At 46.5% G+C, this 26,781-nt stretch overlaps 1 protein-coding gene across 7 annotated transcripts in view; it reads right to left on the reverse strand.

The window, feature by feature from the left end:
- The window catches only part of NCOA7 (nuclear receptor coactivator 7), an 830,008-nt gene that overhangs the window by 634,989 nt on the left and 168,238 nt on the right, over positions 1-26,781 (reverse strand). For 5 of the 7 annotated variants that reach the window (XM_085611678.1, XM_085611685.1, XM_085611679.1 and 2 more), the window contains exon 2: positions 13,230-13,373. In XM_085611678.1, the coding sequence (XP_085467804.1) occupies positions 13,230-13,279 (50 nt within the window). In that variant the 5' untranslated portion in view covers positions 13,280-13,373. Of the gene's footprint in view, positions 1-13,229; positions 13,374-13,474; positions 13,560-13,606; positions 13,785-26,781 lie in introns of those variants that run through there. The other 2 variants (XM_085611680.1, XM_085611681.1) reach the window with 2 other exon arrangements.

Consider the following 26,781-nt stretch of genomic DNA (forward strand, 5'->3'; position numbering starts at 1 on the left):
GAGACCCGCATCCCCTAGAGGTCAGCCCCTAACCAGTGTGAATCCCTCAACCTATCAGATTCACCATCCCCCTTCAAGGAATCGCAATAATGTCACCAGGCACGCCAATTTTCACTAACCCCCCTGTACCGACCCACTTAAAACCTCATGGCGTGAACTCCTTCGCGATTAGATCCCCCCAACCTCTCCCTTGAAGCGAAAAGAAACTTCAAACAGACTGATTAGACAGCATCCACAAACACTATTCGCGTACACATATCACTGCTCCTCCAAAGGGCCGATAAAGATAGATCTCATCTTTGACACAGAAAGACCCAATAACTGGAACGCCACGTTCATAACGCAACTTCACATCTCCAAAACTACGATTACTCCACATAGCTGCAAACTGACGACCTCGACCACAAACCGCTTGGCACGGAGTGGGAACACATCTGTGACCATCTACTCGAATGGCACAGTCCTGATACAGGCAAACAATGAGAACCTAGAGGTCTTCGACTCCCTCTTCCCCTCACTCCGAAACGCCCACTTGCACTCGCTTCGACCTTCCCTGACCCACTATTTCCCCCCGGTCAACATGTCCATCCCCTCTCGAATCACCACACGCACCTCCGCTCCCACGAATCGAGATCTCCAACTCCCCGACAAATGTCAACCTCAGCCTCCCCCCCCAATTCACCCCCAACAACATCGTGACCCTGTCCTGCCAGCACTGAACACTAACTACACTACCCCACCCATAGGCATGAAGAGGATGAAACCACGGCACGACTCACTGCACCCCTTACACAGGGTCCCTAACAGAGGCAGCATGGACAACACAAGCGGCAACAGGCACCATAACACAGACACGCCCTCCACCTCACGGGATGACCCTATGCATGACTCCCTCACCCCGACCCGGAAAACATGGCGCAGCGTCTCGCCCTACTAGAAAGCCAGCTAGAAACAATATTCCTGGGACTAAGCGAAATATTAACCAACCTCGACAAGGCCCGAAAGCCCAGGCAATCCCGTCCCAGGGCTCCCACTCCGAGCAGCTCCAACCAACTAACGCACCCTACCGAGTCCTTAACCACCCTCGCGGCCCTGATACAGAGACCCATAAGAACTGTTACACAGATCCCGACATGGAGACCCACTAGAACCAAAGCCGCACTGTCCTCTGAAGAAGCGGCTGTTCTAGCCTCAACATACGACTCTCCTCCCACAGCCTCCCCAAAATCCAAGATCCAAGTGATCACGGGTTTCGGAAGAGATTACCCCCTCCCTAAACACCCAAGACCCCCGCCTTTCCTCACCACCATACCTAGGGCCCCCCTTGGAAAGAACCTCAGCTAAGAAGGGTCTTCCACCAACTACATGCAAATAAACTGCAGATCGGCCTCCAAGCATGCAACTGAACTAGCAGAAGCCATCCTCTCTCATGACATAGACATTACGTTCATCACGGAGACTTGGCTAAATGAGCTCTCCTCACCAAGCTTAGATATGCTTGTGCCCCCAGGCTTTAATATTATCAACAAAGACAGAAAAGATCAACGAGGTGGAGGTGTAGATATCATACACAAGGACAACATCGCCATTGTGGAAATGGACACCTTCAAGTACAGCACCTTTGAACGTCTGACCACCAACATCAAGACAAAGGACAATAGAGCAATACTCTGCCATCTTCTCTATCACCCCCCAGGCAACACCTCCGCATTCGGAGAACACTTCTCCGACTTGATTGCCCACTGCTCACTCGGAGACTCTAGCAACTTAATTCTTGGTGTCCTAAACCTACGTTGGAATGAAGAGAACAACTCACTTATTCAAACGCTAAACAATCTTCTCCATGACAACAATCTGCTTGGAGGAAACGCTCAATAAAGGAGCAACCTTGGATGCAATTGTGGCTCAACGAGACGCAGTTACGATCGACCACATCCTCCCCGTGGACTGGTCGGACCACCCCATCATCTTATTCCACATCAACCAAAAAGTGCTATCCCAGCCACCCGTGCAAGACCCCCCCAAATGGGCTAGAAACCTAACCCAGATTCCCCTTGTCATCCTATAAGAAAGTATAAGCTCGGTCCTCCCCAGTGCCAACGAGCACCTCACCACAACTGAACTCACCTCGCTCTACAACTCAAATATGGTGGACATGCTTGATCAACTAGCCCCCCTGAAATAAAAAAAAGCAGGGTCACTCCTTCCAGATCATGGTTTAATTCTGACATGAACTCCGAAATGAGACAACTAAGAGCCACAGAAAGACGCTGGAGGAACAATCCTACAGCTATCCTCCACGAACAACTCAGTGCAGTTCGCAGGAAGTACAAAAATCACATCAAGAACAAAAAAAAACACGTTCTTCTGCACCGCGCTAGACAGCACAAAAAACAGACCCAAGGAGCTCTTTAACATCATCAGGCAACAAACCTCCAAGCCCGCTACATCCTCAGTGCTGGCTTCCAAAGAACTGTGTGACAACTTTGCCAATTTCTTTAATGACAAAATCACCAAGATCGAGCACTCACTGGTCACCAACAACACCTCCCACCCACCAATAGAAGCACGTCTGGGGCATATGATAATGCACCCAAACCCCCTACCAAACCCTGGTCACCCTTCCACCCCATTCAGGAAGCAAAGATAGTCAAATTGATCTCTACCTCCAATCCCTCATCTCACGTCCTAGGTCCTTTACCACCCAAACTGACCAAAAAGCTGAAACTCTCCCTAGCCCCGCTCTGGCACAAGACCATAAACTGCTCCCTGAGAAGCGGAGTTGTTCCTGACTGCCTCAAAGTTGGTCAAGTCACACCACTGCTGAAAAAACCGGGCCTTGACATAAAGGACCTGAATAACTTTAGACCTGTCTCTAACTTACCTCTTCTTTCCAAAATCCTGGAAAGATGCGTGCTTCAACAACTAACCCAACACATGGATAGTATCAACCTCCTTGACTCACATCAGTCTGGCTTCAGAAAAGGCTGCAGCACTGAAACTGCGATCCTCAACGTCATTGATGATATCCACAAATCACTTGATTCTGACCATTGCTGCCTCCTCATTCTCCTAGACCTATCGGCAGCATTCAACACGGTTAATCCCAAACTTCTCATTAAGGCCCTTCAAGAAAGGGCCGGACTTGACAAGGTGGTCCTTCACTGGTTCTCCTCCTTCCTACGCAACTGCACCCAAAGAATCAAAATCAAAAGCTGTATGTCTGACCTACACCCAGTCAGCAGGGGAGTCCCCCAGGGTTCAGTGCTCTCCCCGCAACTTTTCAACATTTACATGGAACCCCTCACCACCCTACTCAAAAAAGCCAACATTCCCTTCCATCTGTATGCAGACGATACACAGATCTACTTGGAAACCTCCTCCATCAAGGACATTCAAAGACTCAACGACACATTGAGAGAACTCCAACACTGGCTGTCAAGTAACCACCTCAAACTTAATCAAGACAAAACGGAAATACTCCTCATCTCGAACAAAGAAGAGAACCCCCAAATTGCGGAATGGCTAAAAGCTATCGATGCGCTCAACAGGAATCTCACCCTGGCCGACTCTGTGAAATCACTAGGTATCACGCTAGACCAGAAACTGGACATGACCAAACACATTAAGAACTCAGCTAAGAGCGCCTTCCTTATCCTGAAGCTACTGAACAGAATAACACCTTTCATCCCGCCCAAGGATCTCAAACAAGCCAACCAAGCATTGGTGTTGTCAAGACTAGATTATGGGAATGCAGTCCTCTCAGGAATAGCAAAATCATATCTTGCTCCCCTCAAAAACCACAAACTCTATTCCCCCTCACATCAGAACTATTCCGTCTTTTGCAAAATTCAAAAGTCCGCTCAAAGTCGTGTTCCTCGACCTTTCCTTAGTGAACCAATAGGAACAGCCGGAACGCTGAAGCAGACACCTCGCTCCGCTTCGACTCTGTGTCCTCAAGACTTCTACTCCTGCCTCGCCCCTGACCCCATTCTCATCACTCCTCCCCGAAAGTGGAGCTCTACTCAGGACAGTAACTTTCCTTTAAGGCTTTCCAAGACCTCAGTGCCTCATGGCTCCACTACGAATTGGAACTCTCCATCCATGACCTATACTATTAATGTATTGTGTTATTTTCTGCAATGCAAATGATGTAAAGCGCTCCGATACCCTCGGGTCAGACCAGCGCCGCTATATAAAACTTCTTAATAAATAAATAATAAATATAACAGTCAGTGAGAGAGTCAGTCAGTTAGTCAGTCAGTCAGTGAGAGAGTCAGTCAGTCAGTGAGAAAGAGAGTGAGAGAGTCAGTTAGTGAGAGAGAGTCAGTCAGTGAGAGAGAGAGAGAGAGAGAGTGAGAGTCAGTCAGTGAGAGAGTCAGTCAGTGAGAGAGAGAGTGAAAGGGTCAGTCAGTGCGAGAGAGAGAGTCAGTCAGTGAGAGAAAGAGAGAGAGAGAGTCAGGCAGTGAGAGAGTGGAAGTCAGTCAGTGAGAGAGAGTGTGAGAGAGTCAATCAGTCAGTCAGAGAGTCAGTTAGTCAGTCAGTCAGTGAGAGAGAGAGTCAGTCAGTTAGTCAGTCAGTCAGTTAGTGAAAGAGTCAGTCAGTCAGTCAGTGAGAGAGTCAGTGAGTGAGTGAGTAAGAGAGTGAGAGTCAGTCAGTCAGTGAGAGTCAGTCAGTTAGTGAGAGAGAGAGTGAGAGAGTCAGTCAGTCAGTCAGTGAGAGAGAGAGAGTGAGAGAGCCAGTCAGTCAGTGAGAGAGTCAATCAGTCAGTCAGTCAGTGCGAGTCAGTCATTAAGTGAGAGAGAGTGAGAGAGTCAGTCAGTCATTCAGTGAGAGTCAGTCAGTCAGTGAGAGAGTCAGTCAGTCAGTTAGTGAGAGAGAGAGTCAGTCAGAGAGTCAGTGAGAGTCAGTCAGTGAGAGAGTGAGAGATTCAGACAGTCAGTCAGTCAGTGAGAGAGAGTGAGAGAGTCAGTTAGTCAGTCAGTCAGTGAGAGAGTTAGTCAGTCAGTCAGTGAGTCAGTCAGTGAGAGAGTCTGTCAGTCAGTCAGTGAGTCAGTTAGTCAGTAAGAGAGAGAGAGTGAAAGAGTCAGTCAGTCAGTCAAAGAGTCAGTCAGTGAGAGAGTGAGAGAGTCAGTCAGTCAGTTTGTAAGAGAGATTGCGAGAATCAGTCAGTCAGTCAGTGAGAGAGAGAGTCAGTCAGTCAGTCAGTGAGAGAGAGTGAAAGAGTCAGTCAGTCAGTGAGAGAGCAAGAGAATCAGTAAGTCAGTTAGTGAGAGAGAGAGAGAGTGAGAGAGTCAGTCAGTTATTGAGTCAGTCAGTCAGTGAGAGAGTCAGTCAGTCAGTCTGTCAGTCAGTCAGAGAGAGAGATAGATTCAGTCAGTCAGTGTCAGTGAGGCAGTCAGTCAGTCAGTGAGAGAGTGAGTAAGTGAATTGAATTAGTCAGTCAGTCAGTGAGAGAGAGATTGAGAGAGTCAGTCAGTCAGTGAGAGAGTCAGTCAGTGAGACAGAGTGAGAGAGTCAGTCAGTGAGAGAGAGTCCGTCAGTGAGAGAGAGTCAATCAGTGAGAGAGAGGGAGTTAATCAGTGAGAGAGACAGTCAGTCAGTCAGTGAGTGAGAGAGTGAGAGAGTCAGTCAATCAGTGACAGAGAGTGAGAGAGTCAGTCAATCAGTCAGTCAGTGAGAGAGTCAATCAGAGAGTGTGTCAGTCAGTCAGTCAGAGTCAGTGAGAGAGTCAGTCAGTCCGTGAGAGAGTGAGTGAGAGTCAGTCAGTCAGTCAGTGAGAGATTGAGAGAGTGAGTCAGTCAGTGAGAGAGTCAGTCAGTCAGTCAGTGAGACAGAGTGAGAGAATCAGTCAGTGAGAGAGTGAGAGTCAGTCAGTCAGAGAGAGAGAGTTAGTGAGAGAGAGTCAGAGTCAGTGAGAGAGAGAGTCAGTCAGTGAGAGAGAGAGAGTCAGACAGTCAGTCAGTGAGAGAGTCAGTCAGTGAGAGAGAGAGAGAGAGTGAGAAAGTCAGTCAGTCAGTCAGTGAGAGAGTCAGTTAGAGAGTCAGTCAGTCAGTGAGAGAGTCAGTCAGTAGTGAGAGAGTCAGTGAGTCAGTGAGTCAGTCGGTGAAAGAGTCGGTCAGTCAGTGTGAGAAAGAGAGATTTAGTCAGAGAGTCAGTGAGTCAGTGAAAGAGTCAGTCAGTCAGTCAGTGAGAGAGTCAGTCAGTGAGTCAGTGAGTCAGTCATAGTCAGTCAGTCAGTGAAAGAGTCAGTCAGTCAGTGAGAGAGAGAGTTTTAGTCAGAGTCTGTGAGAGTCAGTCAGTGAGAGAGTCAGTCAGTCAGTCAGTGAGAGAGAGATTGGGAGAGTTAGTCAGTCAGTCAGTCAGTGAGAGAGAGAGTGAGAGAGTCAGTCAGTCAGAGAGTCAGTGAGAGTCAGTCAGTCAGTGAAATAGTGAGAGGGTCAGTCAGTCAATCAGTGAGAAAGAGATTGAGAATCAGTCAGTGAGAGAGAGAGAGTAAGAGAGTCAGTCAGTCAGTTAGTGAGTGAGAGAGTCAGTCAGTCAGTCAGTCAGTGAGAGAGAGAGTGAGAGAGTCACCCAGTCAGTGAGAGAGAGAATGAGAGAGTCAGTCAGTCAGTCAGTGAGAGAGTCAGTCAGTCAGTGAGTCAGTCAGCCAGTGAAAGAGTCATTCAGTCAGTCAGTCAGAGAGAGAGAGAGAGTGAGAGAGTCAATCAGTCAGAGAGTCAGTCAGAGAGTCAGTCAGTTAGTCAGTCAGTGAGAGAGAGAGAGAGAGAGAATTAGTCAGTGAGAGAGAGTGAGAGTCAGTCAGTCAGAGAGAGAGAGTTAGTGAGAGAGAGTCAGAGTCAGTGAGAGAGAGAGTCAGTCAGCCAGTGAAAGAGTCATTCAGTCAGTCAGTCAGAGAGAGAGAGAGAGTGAGAGAGTCAATCAGTCAGAGAGTCAGTCAGAGAGTCAGTCAGTTAGTCAGTCAGTGAGAGAGAGAGAGAGAATCAGTCAGTGAGAGAGAGTGAGAGTCAGTCAGTCAGAGAGAGAGAGTTAGTGAGAGAGAGTCAGAGTCAGTGAGAGAGAGAGTCAGTCAGTGAGAGAGAGAGAGTCAGACAGTCAGTCAGTGAGAGAGTCAGTCAGTGAGAGAGAGAGAGGGAGAGAGAGAGAGAGAGAGAGAGAGAGAGGGAGAGAGAGAGAGAGAGAGAGAGAGAGAGAGAGAGAGAGAGAGAGAGAGAGAGAAAGTCAGTCAGTCAGTAAGAGAGTCAGTCAGTCAGTGAGAGAGAGTGAGAGAGTCAGTCAGTCAGTGAGAGAGTCAGTCAGTCAGTGAGTCAGTCAGAGAGTCATAGTCAGTCAGTCAGTGAAAGAGTCGGTCAGTCAGTGAGAGAGAGAGAGAGAGAGAGAGAGAGAGAGAGAGAGATTTAGTCAGAGAGTCAGTGAGTCAGTGAAAGAGTCAGTCAGTCAGTCAGTCAGTGAGAGAGTCAGTCAGTGAGTCAGTGAGTCAGTCATAGTCAGTCAGTCAGTGAAAGAGTCAGTCAGTCAGTAAGAGATAGAGAGAGTTTTAGTCAGAGTCAGTGAGAGTCAGTCAGTGAGAGAGTCAGTCAGTCAGTCAGTGAGAGAGAGATTGGGAGAGTCAGTCAGTCAGAGAGTCAGTGAGAGTCAGTCAGTCAGTGAGAGAGTGAGAGTGTCAGTCAGTCAATCAGTGAGAGTCAGTCAGTCAGTGAGAGAGAGAGAGTAAGAAAGTCAGTCAGTCAGTTAGTGAGTGAGTCACCCAGTGAGTGAGAGAGTCAGTGAGTCAGTCAGTGAGAGAGTCAGTCAGTCAGTGAGTCAGTGAAAGAGTCAGTCAGTCAGTCAGAGAGAGAGAGAGTGAGAGAGTCAGTCAGTCAGAGAGTCAGTCAGTTAGTCAGTCAGTGAGAGAGAGAGAGAGAGTCAGTCAGTGAGAGAGAGTCAGACAGTGAGAGAGTCAGTCAGTGAGAGAGAGAGTCAGTCCGTGAGAGAGTGAGTCAGTGAGAGAGAGAGACAGTGAGAGAGTGGAAGACCTGGGCTGGACTCTCTGGGTCGTAGAACGGTGCAGCCTCACAAACAAGATATATGGAGCATAACTTAATAATCTCTGTGCGACTTGGAGTCTCATTGTAACTAGCCTCAGGCAAACCAGTAATATTGCTCAAGAACCGAAGAAGAAACAAATGCCACTACACCTGGGAAGCAGTGTTGTGCTGTCATATACAGTGGGAAAACCAAGGTACATTTAGACACAGGTAGTCCACAAGGAATACAGAGTATAGCCAGAGACAAGTATAACACGAACGACTGAGGGAACCGACAACAGGCAAAACAATGAAGTAGAGTAAGCAAGTAGTAGGATAAGCGAGAGAGTGGTAACAACCGCCCCGTTGCCAGACATCCATCCATATTTCAAGAGAACCTTAATAAGGATCCACAGCGGGAGGTACAATGAAAGAAACACAACTAGAAGGGAACTCACAACCAGATGAGGAATCATCAAAAGATTAATAAAACACATGATGGGTTGAAAACGATGTAAACATGCGAAACCCTTGTTAACCCCAAAACGTGTGCCTCTTTGAGAGGTGTGATAAAATTGGTGTTTATAGACAGTATAGAGGTTACAACGGGTAGAAAAGTGGACCAGCATGGAGGGGTTGCTTTTCTGTCTTTACTCTCCGTGCCATTTATGAACTGACAGTAAAGGTCACACAGTCGGAATACATTGTCACTTTCAGTAAGCGCGGTCCGCGGTCCCTAAAGGGAAACCGGACCGCGCTACAAAGAACAAACAAAGAAGAGTGGGAGGTGTGCAAACATAGAGCGCAGGCTGCTCATTGGTAACCTGATCCACGACGAGGGAGGAATGAAGCTGCCAGACTGCACGGCGCTGCTTGTTCCCGAGAGCAAAACGCCGTGGGTGTGAACATTTGATGAAGAGGTGGGACATGCACCCGCTTTGGCCATTTGCGTGCTTTCATTATTGAAAGACACACGCAAAGGCCAATCAGATGTGTGGGAGGAGTCCGACCCACACGGAGAAGTTTTGAGCCCTCACAAGAAGCCTCCCATAGAGCAGCGCATGAGCGCTGCGATAGGCTCGACCTAAAAATATGCTGGGTGAGTAGAATCGTTTCAAATACCACCCACAACCTACAAAATAAAAAGGATAAGAACCACTGCTTTATTTCGTACAATGAACGTCGAATTTCACAACCACGGATATGAAATGAAGATGGCTCAGGGAGTTAAAACATACACCACTGGTGCGGCGCGTGCTTCAACCTGTTAGTCGGGACAACTCAGACTTCCACGCTTCCTAAATTAAATTGAGGAACATTAAATTGGATAATAGCAACACCTGGGGTTACTAGTGTTTGGGGGCAGGCAAAACTATGGATCAAGTGCTAAATACAAAACCACTTTAGTAAGACAGATGGTGAATTAAAGAAACTAGAAATAATCTGGATAGGACACCATCATAAAGGTAATATGGAGTCACAGATATTACTTTCTTAAAGCCTTTTAGAAGCCTCATGTTTTTGCCACTGTACTTGGAAGGGCGGACATTAATCCATTTAAACATAATAGACGGAAATAATTAGCACGGTCAATGTAACATTCAGCAAATGCTTAGAAAGGTTTTTCCTGGACCTACTCAGGTGTTTCCTGAGTTCAACTGTGCCAAGGACACCAAACCATGGGATTGAGGGCCCTGATGTGTGGTCCACGTGCGAGAAGAGGCAAAGGACATCATTAGGGGCGTGCCATTTGCCCCTTCCCTGCCATACACAGCAAGCTTTTGAACACAACTGTGTGACACAAACTCTAGCCAAAACAGCATTCGAAATGCAAGACACATTCTGAGAAGAGTAATATTTTATGGACTATGTCACGGAAAAAAAAGCCAACATTCGAACGATAACAATAGTTTGAATATGACAAATCCTAAACAGACTACACAACAAATAACATGCCTGAGGTAACTAAATGTAAATTTCACACAGGTCGGACTGGGACAAAAAATAGACCTGCGCACCGAAACAGAAGTGGCCCACATTAGTGAAGCATATAGTGAAACAAGCATCTGCAAAGCAATAGGTCTCGCATTTTCGCGACTTTGAACTATTGGTGTTGGAAATGACAATGACCTTTATTTATGTTTTTATTTTTAAAACATAAATAAAAAGGCATTGTCATTTACAATGCTAATAGCTTAAGCTCTCGCAAATGCGAAACCTATTGCATTCCAAATGCTTGACCCTCCTGCAGTAAGAGAAACTCATTAAAGAAAATAGTGCTTACAGGGTAAAGAAGGCATACTGTGTAACAACCGAAGTAAAAGGGTCAGTCCTCATGAGAGGTTACAAATGAAGACAAGGCGGTACTAAGAGGGACTAACAGGCCTAATAACGAATCAGAAGCTAGCATTTACCAAGGGCAATGACACAAGCCAATGGCAAATGTGGGTGGGGAATGGGCGGGGTTTCAAGTACATACTCTAATACAGCATGGCTCGCAAAGCATGGGCTACCCAAGCTCGACCTAAAAGGTGGTAATATCAGGGAAAACAACAGTAAAACACTGCCCACCTAGCCATAAAAGCGGCCTAAAACTGGTTTTAAAAAAAGGGCCCACACTCTGACCTGCCAGACCAGCCCTTGGGCACTGACTGGTTGACCGATAGGCCAGTCTGACCCGGATTGCATATGTATATAATAACCTAATCAGCTATCAGTCCGGACAGTTTGAGGGCTACGTTGAGGCAGACTCTTTCCCTTCTATACCTTATATTTGCAACCTGCAAGCAGCAACAAGTTCACTGCAACACACCCAGACCGTCTGACAGAACCACCACTTTTCTGACACAGGACATACTACAAATATACACATGACAATCAAAAATACAGGTCCGCCTGCAACCACTTAGGGCAGTTTGAGTGTTACAGTGACCCCACCGGTGGCATCCGTGCGCTGCACAAAAGCGGAACGGCGTGTCAAGTAGCATACCATAACACAATATAAAACAATTAAATTAACAGGAGGAACGCTGTTTCAAGGGCTTCCAGTTTAGATCCAGGGCACGCAGTGCTCCATTTGTAAAATGCATAAATATTAATAAGCGCAGAAGCCCAATCTTTTTCCCAGGAGTCCGTCACTGCCAAATGTTGGGGTTGCCCAATACCAAGGCTGCCTTGTCTTGGTTCAGATCAATGCTTCTTTCTACCACCTTCTCTAAACTCGGGTTCCCTTTAGCTCTTTCTTGCAGGTTCTTTCTTTCTCTGCTCTCTCTCTTTGTCACTGTTTTCAATCATTACCCTCCTCCGATTTCCCTCTTCTGCCTTTCTCGCTCTTGTTCTGGGTCAAAGTCTGATGACGACATACAAGTCCCAGACCAGTGGGCTAGCATAACAAGGGTGTGATTAGCAGTAATGCAAGCAAAGCATACGAGCTGCTACCCCTTTGGTAATAAGAGGCAGCCATGATTAATGTGCATCGGATGTCACTGCATAGTGCCACTACACCTGCTGCACAATTATGCGCATGCCCCAGCTGTCTTATAGTGGCTAAGCAAGGATATAATGGAAGACAATGCAAGCACGAAATGCAATCCTTCCTTCTCACTGGGGAGGAAAAGGCAGTCGTGATTGACATAAAGTGGATCCCTCACACCCTTCGGGCCCAGGTTAGGCTGCACCTGCTTTAGTAATTAACATAGGTGTAGAAACCGATAAAAGCGGAGTGGGGGGGGGGGTGCGGGGGGATGCAATAGGCAATATCCCCCAGGTTTGTGGAAACAGAACAGTGGCAGACAGAGCCTGTTTTGCATACGTCTCGCTGCACTTGGCCTCCCCTTGAATCACTGCAGCCTGAGGAGCGCGCTCTGTCGTGAGTCCAATGGGGGGCTGAGCCCCTCCTGATATCGGCCTGTTTGTCAAGTCAGGCCAAAGGCATGAGATGCTATTTTATGTTAATGCTATTGCTGGCTCTGCTGACCTGAGAAAATAAAGTTTTTATGAGAGGCTCAACAAGTCAATTACCACAACTAAATAACTGGCAAAAAAGAAGAGGTCTGTGAGCCCCCTCAGAGTTTGATCCTTAGAATACTGCTTTTCAAGGAGACCCTGGCAGAGTAAAGCATGATTTTAAACATGCACTTGTGTCACTGGGTTTGATCGTCAGTATCTGTCGAAGCATATATTTATATCTATCTATCTATCTATCTATCTATCTATCTATCTATCTATCTATCTATCTATCTATCTATCTATCTATCTATCTATCTATCTATGTGTGTGTGTATATATATATATAATGTATATATAAATTATATATATAATATATATATGTGTGTGTGTATATATAATGTATATATATATTATATATATATAATATATATAATATATATGTGTGTGTGTGTGTGTGCGTGCATGTCTGTGTGTGTGTGTGTGTTTGTTTATTTAAAAGGCATGAATACGTGCATTATTAAAACATGTTGAATACAAATTATTGAATTGCTGAATCCAAAGCTCTGACCTTTGGTGTTAAATGGAAGAGAGCAGGATATAACCTTCAATTTTTGAATTACACAATATGCAATCCTGCACTCAAATCCTGGCTTCCCCGCTTGACCAAACTGTGTGATCCGTAGCCTCTCGCTGTACTTCAACGGGTATCATGTGCCTTATGCATCCAGTCTGAGCGCACATAGAAGAGATCAGTTTGGGGTCTGCGCTCTACAAAAACCTACCTTGTATATGGTTAATATAGAATAATATTTCTCCACATACAATAACAATATAGGCTATATATAGAGAGAACATGAAACACTGACATGGCGGGTAATTTGCAATATTATGGTCAGGTCGATATTCCTGAATATTTCCCTTTCAAAAAAGGTTACTTTCAACAACTGCCACTCAATTCCGTGTTGCATGTACTAAATTGAGACATTAAGAAATGTTCAATGTTTTCCATTTTAAAGTTATTATTGTATTTTCATGGCATTTGGTGCCTAGTTTATCCCTTTCAATGAGTCGGTTCGTGCTTTGGCTCTGACTCAGATCTCCCCACTTCTGACCCCAGAAATGTAGTGTCTCCACACCCTTGGTAATGACAGCTACGTCCCTCTCCTGGTCCCCAAAAGCTGAGCTACGGTGTCCACAACCTGCAGTCACTGGTACAAATTAAGCACTGAATTCTGCCCATGACAGGTAGCAGTGTGCACGCGACAGGCTTACCGGGCAAAGTAACCGGGTCGCCGTTCCTTCTTCTCTTCCTTGCCGTCCATAGCGCAGGGGGCGAAGAGTGACCCGGCTCTCCCGTCCTCTGGAGCGAGCTGCTGCCTGGCGGTCCCTCACTTCATAGCCACACATGGAGGGCCCCTGGAGACAAAAGAGAACATGGGAGACAGGTCACTACTTTAGCACTCCGGATGTAGGGAAAGCGCCGGCTCCAACGCTCTGGTAATGGAAGCGGGGATAACCTTTAAACAAGCAAAACAGGTCACGTGGCAGTGTTTTTACAGTAAGTCTGAACAGCATAGACCCGCGGGAGCCAGTTCTGCAAATCACCTCACAGATCGCAATAAGCGCGGCGCGCGCGCATGTTTATATACCGGCAGGTGGTGAGGCAGGGGCATGTTTGGGGGAGATTAGAGGCCGCCTCCGGCTGGACATAAGTGTCCGCCATATCGCATAGATTCATCTCAACGGATGCTCCCTTTCACTGACGTTAATCGGGCAGCGGTTTAAATATCAACTGCGCAACTTCCACTCCTTCTGATAAAAAAACGTGCCTGAACACATGACAAAACGTTACCCAAGCATTGCACTTATGCCAGGGACTGGCACACCCACAGAATGCGTGCAGAGAGGGCTCGACTGGAAGGAGCCTGGTTTCCCAGGTCAAACCAGGGCTTTAAGTGGGCCGGGTCTTGCCGGGTCTGAGCACCGGCAGGTTTTTTAAGGGGGCCTCGAAACGGGTCTCTATCGGGGTCTGTTTTGTGCGCTGGCACAGACGGTCCGTTTTTTTACCGGACTGCAGTAACAGCAGTCTGCTGTCACTACAGTCCGGAAAAAAGTGTCAGGGCGCAAAACAGAGCCCGATAGAGACCCGTTTCGAGACAGCAGGCACAACGATGTACCCTGCTCACAAGTGGAAAGATAAGGCATGACGTCATGCCAGGTGAGCGTTGTAGGAAGAAGGGAAATCCTTTCAAGAGTCATTTTCTCTCTGGGTTTCCCTTCTCTTTTTGAAACGCAAGAGCAGCAACATTGTCGTGGTGTCACCAGGGCTTTAAGTGTAAGCATTTTCAATATTCTACACAAGCCATAGTTTCTGCTTATTTATCTTATGCATCTAACAACCATCGACAAAGCCAATAGTCCTGACTTGTAGGTATGATGTTACTTGTATCATATACCTGGATGCAATGACATAAACAGCAAAATACAAGTCGGGACTCGGGAGGCACACTATGCTAACCACAGATTTTTAACATACTGTTTTTAAGCCACGCCCTCAATTACATTGGCCACGCTCCTATGAGAGACTCCCCAGTTTTTTCATCCCACTTAAAGCCCTGGGTCAAACCTCACTTAGGCAGGGGTAAATCGAGCTGGGGGCTTTCTGCTGCAGTTTCAGGAGGGAATGTAGGGGTCCGTCCGGATCTTAGATCCCGCAATTCTTCCTGAGCCGAGTCCCAAGTAATCAGCTGCTCTCGCCGTCTAACGTGGCTGCGAGGAGTCGCGTGCCAGAGCTAGAGCTGCAGCCTAACACACTGATGCAGAACTCAGGCCCCCGCTGAGCAAACAGAAACACTGAGCATGATGCATCACATGTTGAGAAGCATACCAAGATCTGGAAGCGGGTTTTTCACTTGCAAGCTCTGTGTTTCTGTTTGAGAAGTGTAGGTATGTGCATGCCATAAACGAATGCAAGGTGTCTTTATAATTATACATCTCACCATTTTGCTTAGGACTTAGTAAAAACTGTTTATAGCAATCTGAATTAACTAATTTTAATAATCTTAGAATAATTACTGATTGAAAAAAGTTCCTGCAAGGCTCCAAACTTATGGTTTATAAGTTACATGTAGCTCTTTAACGCAGGTGCATTACTGACTAACATACATGCTGGCATTGTGCCACGTTGCCAGAAAGTAATGCAAGGATCTCAGCAATAAAAGCATGAACCCACTGATAAAGATCTGAAAGTTACTAAAACAAAACTGGAGTGACTCTTAGAGGCAGTTCCAGGACTACCTGGGTGAAGGATAGGGGGACCACCAGCAGAATGAGAACCTCCTGGAACCCCAGGATTACTGACAGCACGAGGACCAGACCTATGAGGTGTAAGATGACCTGTGCCAAGAGGAACAGAAGTATGAGGTGTAAGATGACCTGTGCCAAGGACAGACCCTTGATGTGTAAGATGACCTGTGCCAAGGGGAACAGACCTATGAGGTGTGAGATGACTCATGCCAAGACGACCAGACCTTTGAGGTGTACGATGATCTGTGCCAAGACGACCAGACCTATGAGGTGTAAGATGACCTGTGCCAAGGGTAACCGACCTATGAGGTGTAAGATGACCTGAGCCAAGAAAACCAGACCTATGAGGTGTAAGATGACCTGTGCCAAGACGACCAAGTGTATGAGGTGTAAGATGACCTGTGCCAAGAGCGCCAGACCGATGAGGTGTAAGATGGCCTGTGCCAAGAGGAACAGACCTATGAGGTGTAAGATGACCTGTGACAAGAGGAACAGACGTAAATGTATAGGTAAATGTATAGGTATTTATATATAGCGCCGATGACCACTACGGGTATCTCAGCGCTGTACTCATACCGCTGAAGGAACCCTTCCTGGTTTTCCGTGTGAGGTGTCCACTCCTGGGCACCCCCATGATGAGGCCAGGCATCCCAGCGCTGTTGGGGCCGTTGTGGAGATTAAGCAAGCTATTGCCCAGAGTTGCAGAGTGGGACCCAAGATTAGAATAGGCACTGAGGCAAGAATATCTGGTCCACGGAATTTATAGCCCGAGACCCTGCCGCGACAGGAATCGAACCCTGGTCCCGGACCAGTGCTCTGCATCGAGGTCTGCCGCTCTAACCATTGAGTCACACTTCTCCACATAAGAGGTGTAAGATGAACTGTGGCAAGGGGAACAGACTTATGAGGCGTAAGATGACCTGTGCCAAGACGACTGGACCTATGAGGTGTAAGATGACCTGTGCCAAGAGCGCCAGACCTATGAGGTGTAAGATGGCCTGTGCCAAGACAACCAGACGTATGAGGTGTACGATGACCTGTGACAAGACGACCAAGTGTATGAGGTGTAAGATGACCGGTGCCAAGAGCGCCAGACGTATGATTTGTAAGATGGCCTGTGCCAATAGGAACAGACCTATGAGGTGTGAGATGATCTGCACCAGGAGGACCAATGATACTAGGAAAAAGAGGACAAGGACGACGGATCAAGGGCCGGAAGGACCCGAGAATCAGCACCAGGGTACCAGTGGAAGTGAAGAAAAGGTGGACCCGGACCATCTGACCACTGCCAACAGGAACTTAACTAGCAGGATCAGCCGCAAGGCTACCATGAGCATAGGGGCTGATCTCAGGAAGAATGGCAACAGCAGAATTTCGATCAAGGGGACCAGGAGGAGCAGTAACCAGATCAGGCCAAAGAATGGGCAGCACAAGGATCACAGTGATAGAAGGAATGAGAATAGGATCAGGGCATGGACAACCACACATAGGAAGATCAAGACCATGAGAACCAAGGGGAACAGAAGAATCCAGAAGAGGTGGGCCGAAAAGACCTAGACTCAAGAGGACCAAAGGGAACTAGGAGAACAAGGGCTTGGAGAACCAGGAAAACCCAGTGTATGAGGACAAGTGGAAGGACCAAAACGATGGATGGACTCTGGGGAAGAACAAAGACCCAAAGGATGAAGAGCAAGAAGACTAGGAGGATCAGGTACCAGAAAGACCTTGAGGACCAGGGCTTAGAGCATCAGAACCAGAATGAGCAGGAGGATCAGTACCAAGATGACCATTTTAGGGCCAGTAGGAGGTGAGCCAGCAGGCAGAGGAATTGGACCAGAAGAGGAGAGTCAGGAGGAGCACCAGAAAGAGGAGGACCAAGGTGCAAATCAGGGGCTGTATGTATCACACATTGCATTGTTTACACCGGTGCACCTTTTAACCTCTTACCTGCTCATGACGGAACCACTCCGTCATGAGCCACGGTTGCGCTGTGCTCATGACGGAGTGGTTCCGTCATGCTGTGGCCGTTGGCCGCCGCTCCGCCCACGCGGCGCTAATTCCCCGCCTGTGCGGGCGATTAGCGCAGTGGGCGGAGACGTGATGGAACCACTCCGTCATGAGCACAGCTCAACTGTGGCTCGTGACGGAGCGGTTCCGTCACAAGCACAGCACCACCGCGCTGCCCCCAACCCCCCCCCCCTCCCAGCGCCGCGGCAGAATTCGTGCCGCGGCGAAGGGGTTAAAAGGTGTGCCAGGCACAAACAATGACAATGCGCCCCAGTACGGTGAATACTCTGTCCCGGGGGCAGTGCATTCATGTGAAAACACAGAGCGGCTGTCAGTGTTTTCACAGTGCTGGCAGCAACTCGCCTGCACTTTTATAGGGGATTAGAGATCCCCTTGCTGGCGGGTGCAGCCAGTGACTGCACCCGCCTGCAAGGGGATGTCTGGGGGTCCATAGGACCCCCTTTTTTCCCTCAAGTGGTCTGTTCTCAGGGGGCGCACTCACAGTGCCCCAATGTGAGTGCGCCCCCTGAGAGCTTCTTTGCCTCTGTGCCCACATCTGTAATATGGCACAGGGCAAAGGAATTCCTTCACTTGCATAGGGCACACCCCTATGCAAATGAGGGAACACCCCCTGATGGTAGCGCTGGTGCTTTAAGTGTACCAGTGCTATCAGGATTACTCTAGGGGACACACAAGCATCTGCTCCCCTTCTGTAATAGCAAAGTGCCCCGGGGTCTCGCAAAGTGGGCGCAAACGCTGTTGCACCCCCAAGGCACTTATTGTAATACGGCCCCAGGAGGATGAGGTGGGGCCTGACCCAGACAGAGGAGGATACGGAGCATAGGAATGACCATGGCAACCAAGACCAAGTGGATCAATACTGTGAGGACGAGGATGAGAACCAGGAGGATCAACACCAGGGCCCAAAGAAGGACCATGTGTACGAGGAGGATCAGGAGAACATGGACATGGAGAGATACAGGGTCCCCCGTGGGCTGAAAGTAGGAAGAAGGGATGAAAAGGAGACAAAGCAAGACACTGGGGAATCCTGGACACTGGAGAGAAATGGACATTGGAAGACACAAAGGGGGACACAGATGACAGCAGACATACTTGGATACTGTGGAGAAAAATATGCGCTCCGACACACACACACTCTCTCTCTCACTAACTTGAACACACTAGGAGCCTTTTAAAGAGACAGGGAAGACATCTGAGACTCTGCGAGTCATAGAAACATTAAGATATGGGAAGACAAGAATGCAAAGTGTCACAGGAAGGCATGCCCATGAAAAGACAACAGGCCTGTTGACATATAGATAGATACTGACGCTCGCTCATATCGAGCACAATCGTTTGCCAGAAAACCTTGCATCCGAATTCAAATATTCCACACTTCATGAGGTAAAATAAAAGGCAAAAGTGTGCTACACAGTTAACAAAGAATGCCAATGGCGCACATTTAGGCTATTCATGTCATTCATGTCTTGCTAGTTTTAGCTGTCATCTCCATGTTGCACGACCTTAATAAGTATGCAATTCTTGGGAATGAGAGTACTCATTTTTGCAACAAAAACTCATGAACCGAATAGCTTTCATTTTTGTATAGCGAAAACATCTTTCCAGCTTTGTGAATAAACACATAGGGGCAGATTTATGTTCCCTGGCGCATCCCTGCAAATCAGCAGGGATGCGCCAGGGAAGATGCGTCACACAAGTTTGCCCTTGCACCACCGCAGATGCGCCATTTACAATGCGGTGCATCGTGGCGCAAGGACAAGCAGATGCGTGACGTATCTGCCGGCGTAAGGTTGGCGCAGTGCTGAAGTTGTGTCGCAAGTGCGACCCAACTTCAGCACTGTTCCAACCTACCCCATACCTAACATGGTGTGTCAAGCCTTACGCCTGCTTCAAGCAGGCGCAGGGTTTTGACGCATCAGCGTTGGAAAAGTGACTCAGTGAAATGGGGCATTCCAGCGACGGAACGCCCCCCCCCTGCGTGGAAACGCCCACATGAAACCTGACGCAGGTTCCATGTGACGCAGGGCTTTACACCGTGACGTATCTCCATAGGTGCGTCACAATGTAAATAGGGCGCAACGTGGCGCAGGGTTTACGCCGCCGCTGCGTCACAAAAGTGACGCAACGGCGGCGTAAAAGTGGCGCAACTCCAACATAGATCTGCCCCATAATAGGTAGAGCCAGGCGCAATTCGGGCAATGTTCCCTCAGACACACCCCACGTTAAATACAGAGAAGAGCAGGAGAAGTTACAATCACACACAGAACAGGACTGGGGGCTGAGAACAGCCTTGCAAGCCATGCACACATACACAGAGGTACATATGTATGCCCCGGAGGTACAACGGAAGCAACAGGTTTGCACGATTCCATCACATTGCCCGGTTTGTAAATGAGACAAGCATTTGCAATGCAATAGATCTCGTATTAACTAGAGTTTAAGCTATTGGCAATGCAATAGCTTAAACTCTCGCAAATGTGAGACCTAGTGCATTGCAAATATATGTTTTACTAGCGCTCATGTGGCGCTTTCACATTTATGGAGGCCACGCCCCGTTCTTTAGACAAACCACGTCTAAAGAAAGGGGCGTGTCCTACATTACAGTGAAACCGCGGTATGGGGGCTTTGACTAAAAAAAAGCATCTGTTTTGCAAAGTTGGCAAACAGATGTTTTTTTTGTTTTGGTAAAAGCGCACAAGCTGCGCTTTCACTTTAATGTCAGCCACGTACCTCTCTTTAGACGAGGTTTATCTAAAGAAAGGGGCATGCCCTCCATACATGTGAAAGCGCCGCATGGGCGCCAGTTACCAAAATTAATTTATAGGCGAGGCCACTAAATGCGGACCGCACTGCTAAAATTAAAAAAAAAGCGCCCTGAGTAAAAATTTAAATAAAAGTGCACGGATGCTGCGAGGTAGTGGGTGGAATAGGGGAAGAGCATTACATAAAACAGTGCTCTCCAACCTTTAAAGCAGACCATGTAACAACATCAGTAAAAGGTCCAGTCGTTATTATGGGAGGTAACAAATGAAGACAAGGCGGAACTAAGGAGGGACTACCAAGCCTAATAGCCACTCGGAAGCCAGCGTTTACGAAGGACAATGACACAAGCCAATTAAAAATATGGGTAGAGAGTGGGGGGGGCTTCAAAGCCATACTCCAATACTGCATGCCTCGCAGCAGCGCATGCGCTGCCCAGGCTTGACCTAAAAAGGGACAGTGACAACAGAGACGCCTGGCCATAAAAGTATACATATAACGGCATTCAAGGAACTGCAGAAAAGCTTACAATAATATTAAAAATGGACAAAAACGTACTTCTATCACCATGGTAGTGGGCCAGAAATTGGGACTGAAGGCTTATCCCAGTGTCACACATAGCCGTTGTCTTAAACCTCACAGAAACTGGGGACTCATAGCGCAAGGCATTGAAAAGGGCTTTTTCTCCCAAAGCAACACCATTTATTATTGTTTTATTGCTAAACTAATTTCCATTGAGAACAGGAGGTTCAGTAAATACATCACATCTTGCTTCCACCTACAGCTGAATTTAATCACAGGCGCTGGTATGCCTGCCACGTTCCTCAGTTGTCCGACAGATACATTTACTACAGCTTAGACTGAAGAAGCAGTCCTTAAATTGTAAATAAATATGTGCGAGGGCAAATTACTAAGCATCCCACTGCTACAAGTGAGACAGTTCAGAATATTCAAGGCCCCCATAGCTATGAGAATGGCTTGGGCAGCTTGTATTAGCCATTTTAATATATATCGAATTGAACTGTTTTGGGCTCATCTGTTAATTAGACAGACAGTGCCACCCTGTAGGAGACTGTCATAAGAGCTGTGTTGACAATTAAGTGCCCATGCTGAGCACCAGAAACCATAGGCTCAATGTAAACACTGTGTAGAAGGATTGTTACCTGCAATTTATTAATGCCCCCCCTGTAGTACTAACCTGGTGGCCACGTTGCAATAGAAGGACAACTTGGAAGAGGGTTGGGGAGTAGGAAGTAGGAGGGCAAGGGTACTTTTTCTGGCAAGCAAGAGTATTATATACTCATCCCTATTAAAAACAAGCATTGGCATAGCCAAAAGGTCTCGCCTTTGGGACCTTATAAGTGTTTAGCTATGCAACAGTTGCATAACTGAATACTTATAAGGTCCCAAAAGCGAGACCGATTGGCTATGTAAAGCGGCCGTGCGGCCGCGAAAGTGAAAGTAATCGCGGGTAAAGCGCGGCACGCGCGCCCGAGCACATGCACTGTAGCTCTAGGCTGGCCTGGAAGCACTTTTTGGAGCCCTCTCAATAAGTCTCGCCAGACCAGCGCATGCGCTGGGTCAGGCGAGACCTAAAAACATGGAATGAGTTGTGGGAATGAGGCCTGGCTGCTGCAGCAGCGAAAGCCTCATATGATTTTACCATCTGGATTTACTGGTTGGAGAATGGGGTAAAGTTCCCCAACACATGGAAAACCAGGTGTGGAAAACCCTACTAACTCGGAATCAGGCAGAGCAAAATTTCATGCACTAATTGCACTACGTCTGATTCAGAATTAGGGCCCTAGAGTTTGCAACATATGATAATTCAAATTCTCGTTTACACAATTGTTAAAGTTCTGTCTAGCTCCCTGAAGAGCGTTGACAGACAACAAACTTCTTGTCAAGCCACAAATGTCGACTGGATGTTCAAATCCTTCCTTGGAAACTACTTTGTAGATTTGACTGTGTGCTTCGGGATGTTGCCACATTCAAAGTTGACATTCAGTCCTGTTTTCAGCTTTCTTGCAGAGAGCTTTCATCAAGTACTTTGATTGGGTAATTGCTTCCTTCATTTACAGTCCTATCCTTTAAAATGTCACAGTCACCGCCTATGACAAACATCACCATAATATGATGCTGCTACCATAGATCACACCTTGCATTTAGGCCACAAATTCTATTTTCATTTTGCAAGAACTGAAATCCTTCAAACAAGATTCAGTGCAGGATCTCTTGAGTAATCATTTCTATTTTGTGACTCTACCATAAATATAAGATGGGTTGGTCCTTGGGGTATTATTGCAACAGGCACAGTTTTTCCAGCCCTAAAGTCTTAAAAGCTCCTTCAAATTTGTCACTAGCCTCTCTGTAGCCGCATGACCACTGTAGCCACCTCCTCACTCTCCTTAATTGGTTGGTTATTCAGTTTGGAGAGTCAGTGAGATCTAGGCAGGGGATTTGTGAAGCCACACACCTCTACTTCTTAATAATACCCTTCTTCATCCTCCATAGGATATTCATGGTCATTGATCTACTGATACATATACCCTAATCATTGCTTTTACACAACTTTGTTAATGTTGATATTATAATATCTTTATAATGCACACTATCACCACGGGTCTCTAGGCGCATCGAAAGGCAGGAGCTTCTATCAAGTTTCAGGAAAGTTAAGAGATTGCTCAAGAAAAGGACCAGTTTTGAGACAGCGACTAAATCAGAAGAGTGACGTCTCTGAGTGTAGCTGGGGGCAGAGCTCACTTCTGGGTGAATACCTTTCCTACCAGTTTTTTAAAGACTGTTGGTGATGATGAAAGTGTCTTTTTTAAAGCAATACCCATCAGAGGCAGCACTGAGTGCATTCTGAGATAGTATGCACCGCTACGGCTATCATGAAACGAATCCTTTAACTTGGTGTGTGGTTTTGAAGAGCTAATTTAAGATTGCTTTTGCAAATGGAGTGGCCACTTCTACAAGCTAGCAATTTCCGATTTGATAAAGAATATACCTGATTGACTTGGTGGTATAGGATGTAGATGGTGGTGATGTAGTGTGTATGTGTTAGGTAACGGTGTTGGGTGTAGATGGTTTAGATGGTAATGCAAACTATAGGTGCTGTTGGTAACATGACAGGACTAATAATGTTGGTGCGGGCGTAGCCGGTTAGGTTGGTGGTAGTAAATGGCAATGGCGGAGAAGGTGATAGTACTGTGACTCTGAATGCAGGAGGTGACTGAGTAATGTATGTTAGAAAATAGGCAGTGATGCAAAATTAGAGTGCAGGCCTTAGGTGGCGATTTTGGAGGTGGTATAGGGAATTGGTCATAGGTTTTGATGCATAATATAAATGTGAGGTGCATGTAGTTGATGATGGAGGGTATAGGTAGTAAATTAAGGTTTAGGGTATTGGGTATTGGATAGGGTGAGGTGGTAGTATAATTTGTAGGTTGTGGTGTATGGTGAACGAGGAACAGGTAAGCTGCACTAGTAGTGTAGGGAGTTGATGGGTATGGGGTAGTGCAGGAATATAAGGCCGGACGGGACTGGCTGTAGTGGGCATCAGGTGTTTCCCAGGAGGCTGGAAGGGTGGGGGCGGTTTTGGAGCGGTGGGGGGCAGTTTTGTTATTGGGGGACCAGTAACAAAAGCAACAGTGCTTCATGCTTGCCCCCGGGGATGGGAGCCGGTCCAACAAAACTGCCAGAGTTGCTTTGGATTCCCAGTCCGGCCCTGATGTAAGGTGCAGGTAGTAGTGTAGCATTCAGGGCACAGGTGGGTTTGTAGGGTGTAATTGAAGGTAAAGATGGAAGGTGGTTTAAAGATTAGATGGTACAGACTAAATGTAGTGGTCTAAGATGTACATTACAGTTTTGGTGCTGATGGATGGTGTAGGTGGAGATGTCAGGTGCAGGTGATGTAGTGTATATGTTATGGTGTTGTGTGTATGTAGCATTGCAGTGTATGCCATGAAGGAGGATATAGGCGGTGACGCAGAAGCGAGGAGGGTGTGAGTTTCAATGTACAATGTAGATTCTAGAATGTAGCCTCTGCCACTTCTGGGGGTCTGCTATATGGTTTTAGGCGGACACGTGCAGTGAAGCTTTGGTGTCGGACCATGCAGCCTTCAGTTGCTTTCGATTGTCCGTTGGCCTGGGGCTGGGACGAGAAGACTGCGTTCAGTGGGACTCACAGCTAGCGCCTTATTAGGGATTGATTTAGAGGAAGGTCCAGGCAAAGGAGATGATGTGAGTGTTGTTCTATGTAAAAAGCAGCCAATCAGAGTCTATTTGTTTTTGATGACCCCTTGCTGCCTTTGACGTACCGAACCATTTATTAAAATTTAGACTGCGGCTCTATGGCTAAGGATTAAGGACGGATTTATTAATACACTACCCATGCTTAATTTTAAGCCAGTGGTTGCAGGTGGGGCTTTCTGTCACCCATTTTTAGGGACCAGTGCTTACTTTTCCTCATCAGAGCCAGAGCAGGAGATAGAAAAATACAAAAGAGAAAAGGAAGGGGAAGGGAAAGGCGGAAAAACTGTGACAAACGGGGGAAGCAATGTTGAAAAAAACCCTGCAAGAGTGAAATAAAGGGCAAGAAATGTACTGTGTTGGAAGAAGGAGGCATGAGGTGGAATCAAGACTACGCAGCTTTGGTATTCTGCATTCCTAACATTTGTCAGTGCCTATTGCGGGCTTCTGTGAAAAACCTAGGTATTGGTGCTTATTTCACAAATTAAGCACTGTTAAACACTGTCCTCAGCTAAGTATTGTTTAGACTGATCAGGCTGTGTTTTATCCCATAGAATTTCAGCAAGACATTTTTATGCTCTATTTTTGTGGAGTTTTTTTATTACTACTTTTACCTGTATTTATATCACTTACATCTGAGTTGTGCCATAGACACACCTTTGTAATTTACCCACATGGCGAGACCGCTGTGAGCTTTGTTGCCTTTGTTAATGGAGAGACTGTTGGAATCGACTGACAGGGTCTGGAGATCAGTGAGGAAGCAGTGCCTGTAAGCTGTTTATCTGAGGGAATCCAACACATCCTGCTGAAGGCCACCTGTAGACGATAACCTGTTAAAGGCGAAACAATCTGTCGCTGACGTGATCGAAATACGTAAAAGTGCTCCACTGTCCTGCAGAATCTTTCAGTGCCAATGGAAACAGGAGATGACTTCGAGCAGGAGGACAATCCAGGTGACCCTGTAATTCCCGCCATTTTACATCGAAAGCTGATATCTGTAAATGAGCCCCTTGCGGAAGGTGCAATTCATCTTATGACTGATAATATGGAGCCTGACGGTGAAATGTTAAGTCACGGATGGTACCAGTGACTTGGAGACCTCTTGGCCTAATGCCACAAACAACTCTTACTTTGCAACATGTCCGAAATTCCCAAGATCTTCGAAATTCACGCGATTAATTATGAAACGGTTTTATTTCTGAACTTGCAGGTCTGCCCCTTCAGCACTTTCAATGATAAGAACCCCTGTGGAACACTGTGTTGTTATAACATACGTCCAAGCTGCTATTAGCTGCACAACTACTCCTATCTGTAATAGTTTGGCCGCACGTGTAATATTATTGCTTATACCAAGTTCGTACTGATTTGTATCTTTTTCATTCATTTTTCACGCATGTTTGTGATGATTATATTGTACTGTTCTTTATTTCTGTAATGTGTGTGTTTTTTTGTAAAATCATCACACCCATCTATTGTTAAGTCAGTGGATTGATGAGTGGCTGCCATCTGTGGCATCACAGTTGAAGTCTTCTCTTTTGCCTCTTCTATTTGGCATGTACCCTTTCTCTCCATGACCACAGAAAATAAGATATATTGGCTAATATGATACATAGAAATGTGACACTTTGAATCAGCAATTAAATTAAGAGTAACTGTTACTAAGCAAAATATCTGTCTCTTCTCAGAAAAAGACAAGCTTGTTACTCTTCTATCCCCAGCCTCATTGTGAAGTCTGATGGCAGACAGTGTGGGTGCTTAGGTGTGGTTTTCAAAGCTGGAAAGTGCTTCACAAGAACTCTCTTTGGCTCCCTAAATTTGCAAAATGGATCCCAGTATAAAGGGAATTACGCAGACGATTCCTATAGTTCAATAAATTGCTACTTTTGAAACGCTTAGTTATGTTCCACCATCTCCTCAATTTTTCAATGTACCCTTTGGATCCCAACAATACAATGGTGACATTTGTGAAATATGTCATCTATTTTAAAGCATCAGAAGAAGCTCACAGGCAAAGATTTATGCATCAACAAAATAGCTAATTTCCAAAGTAAGAAGCCTCTACAAAACCATGGCTGAAGAAGAGAGAGAGATAGGCGCGGGATGTAATGTTGGTTGGGTGGCAGGGCAGCACCACGTTACACAGCATCTGCGGGGCAAATTAGTGTAAAATTGAAGTGTAATAAAGGGAGAATACACAGACCAAAAAACAAGTGTAGAGGATTTTTGTGCGGGTCAAAAGAATGAAAGTCTTTCTTTTCTCAAAATAAATATTTCTAGGGAGCCCTGAAATGACCAGGTTTTGAACTAAATTGCTCTTTCTGCCCAGATTTGAGGTCAAGGTATTGTGGATTAACTTCAAATACAATTGGAATATTTATGTGTTCTTGCATAGTTTCCATACCGGACTTGAACCTCACAGAGCCACATATATCGATATGTATGTATCTATATATATATATATCCACATATATAGGTC

The sequence above is a fragment of the Triturus cristatus genome, chromosome 6, assembly GCF_964204655.1.
Source record: "Triturus cristatus chromosome 6, aTriCri1.1, whole genome shotgun sequence".
NCBI lineage: Eukaryota > Metazoa > Chordata > Amphibia > Caudata > Salamandridae > Triturus > Triturus cristatus.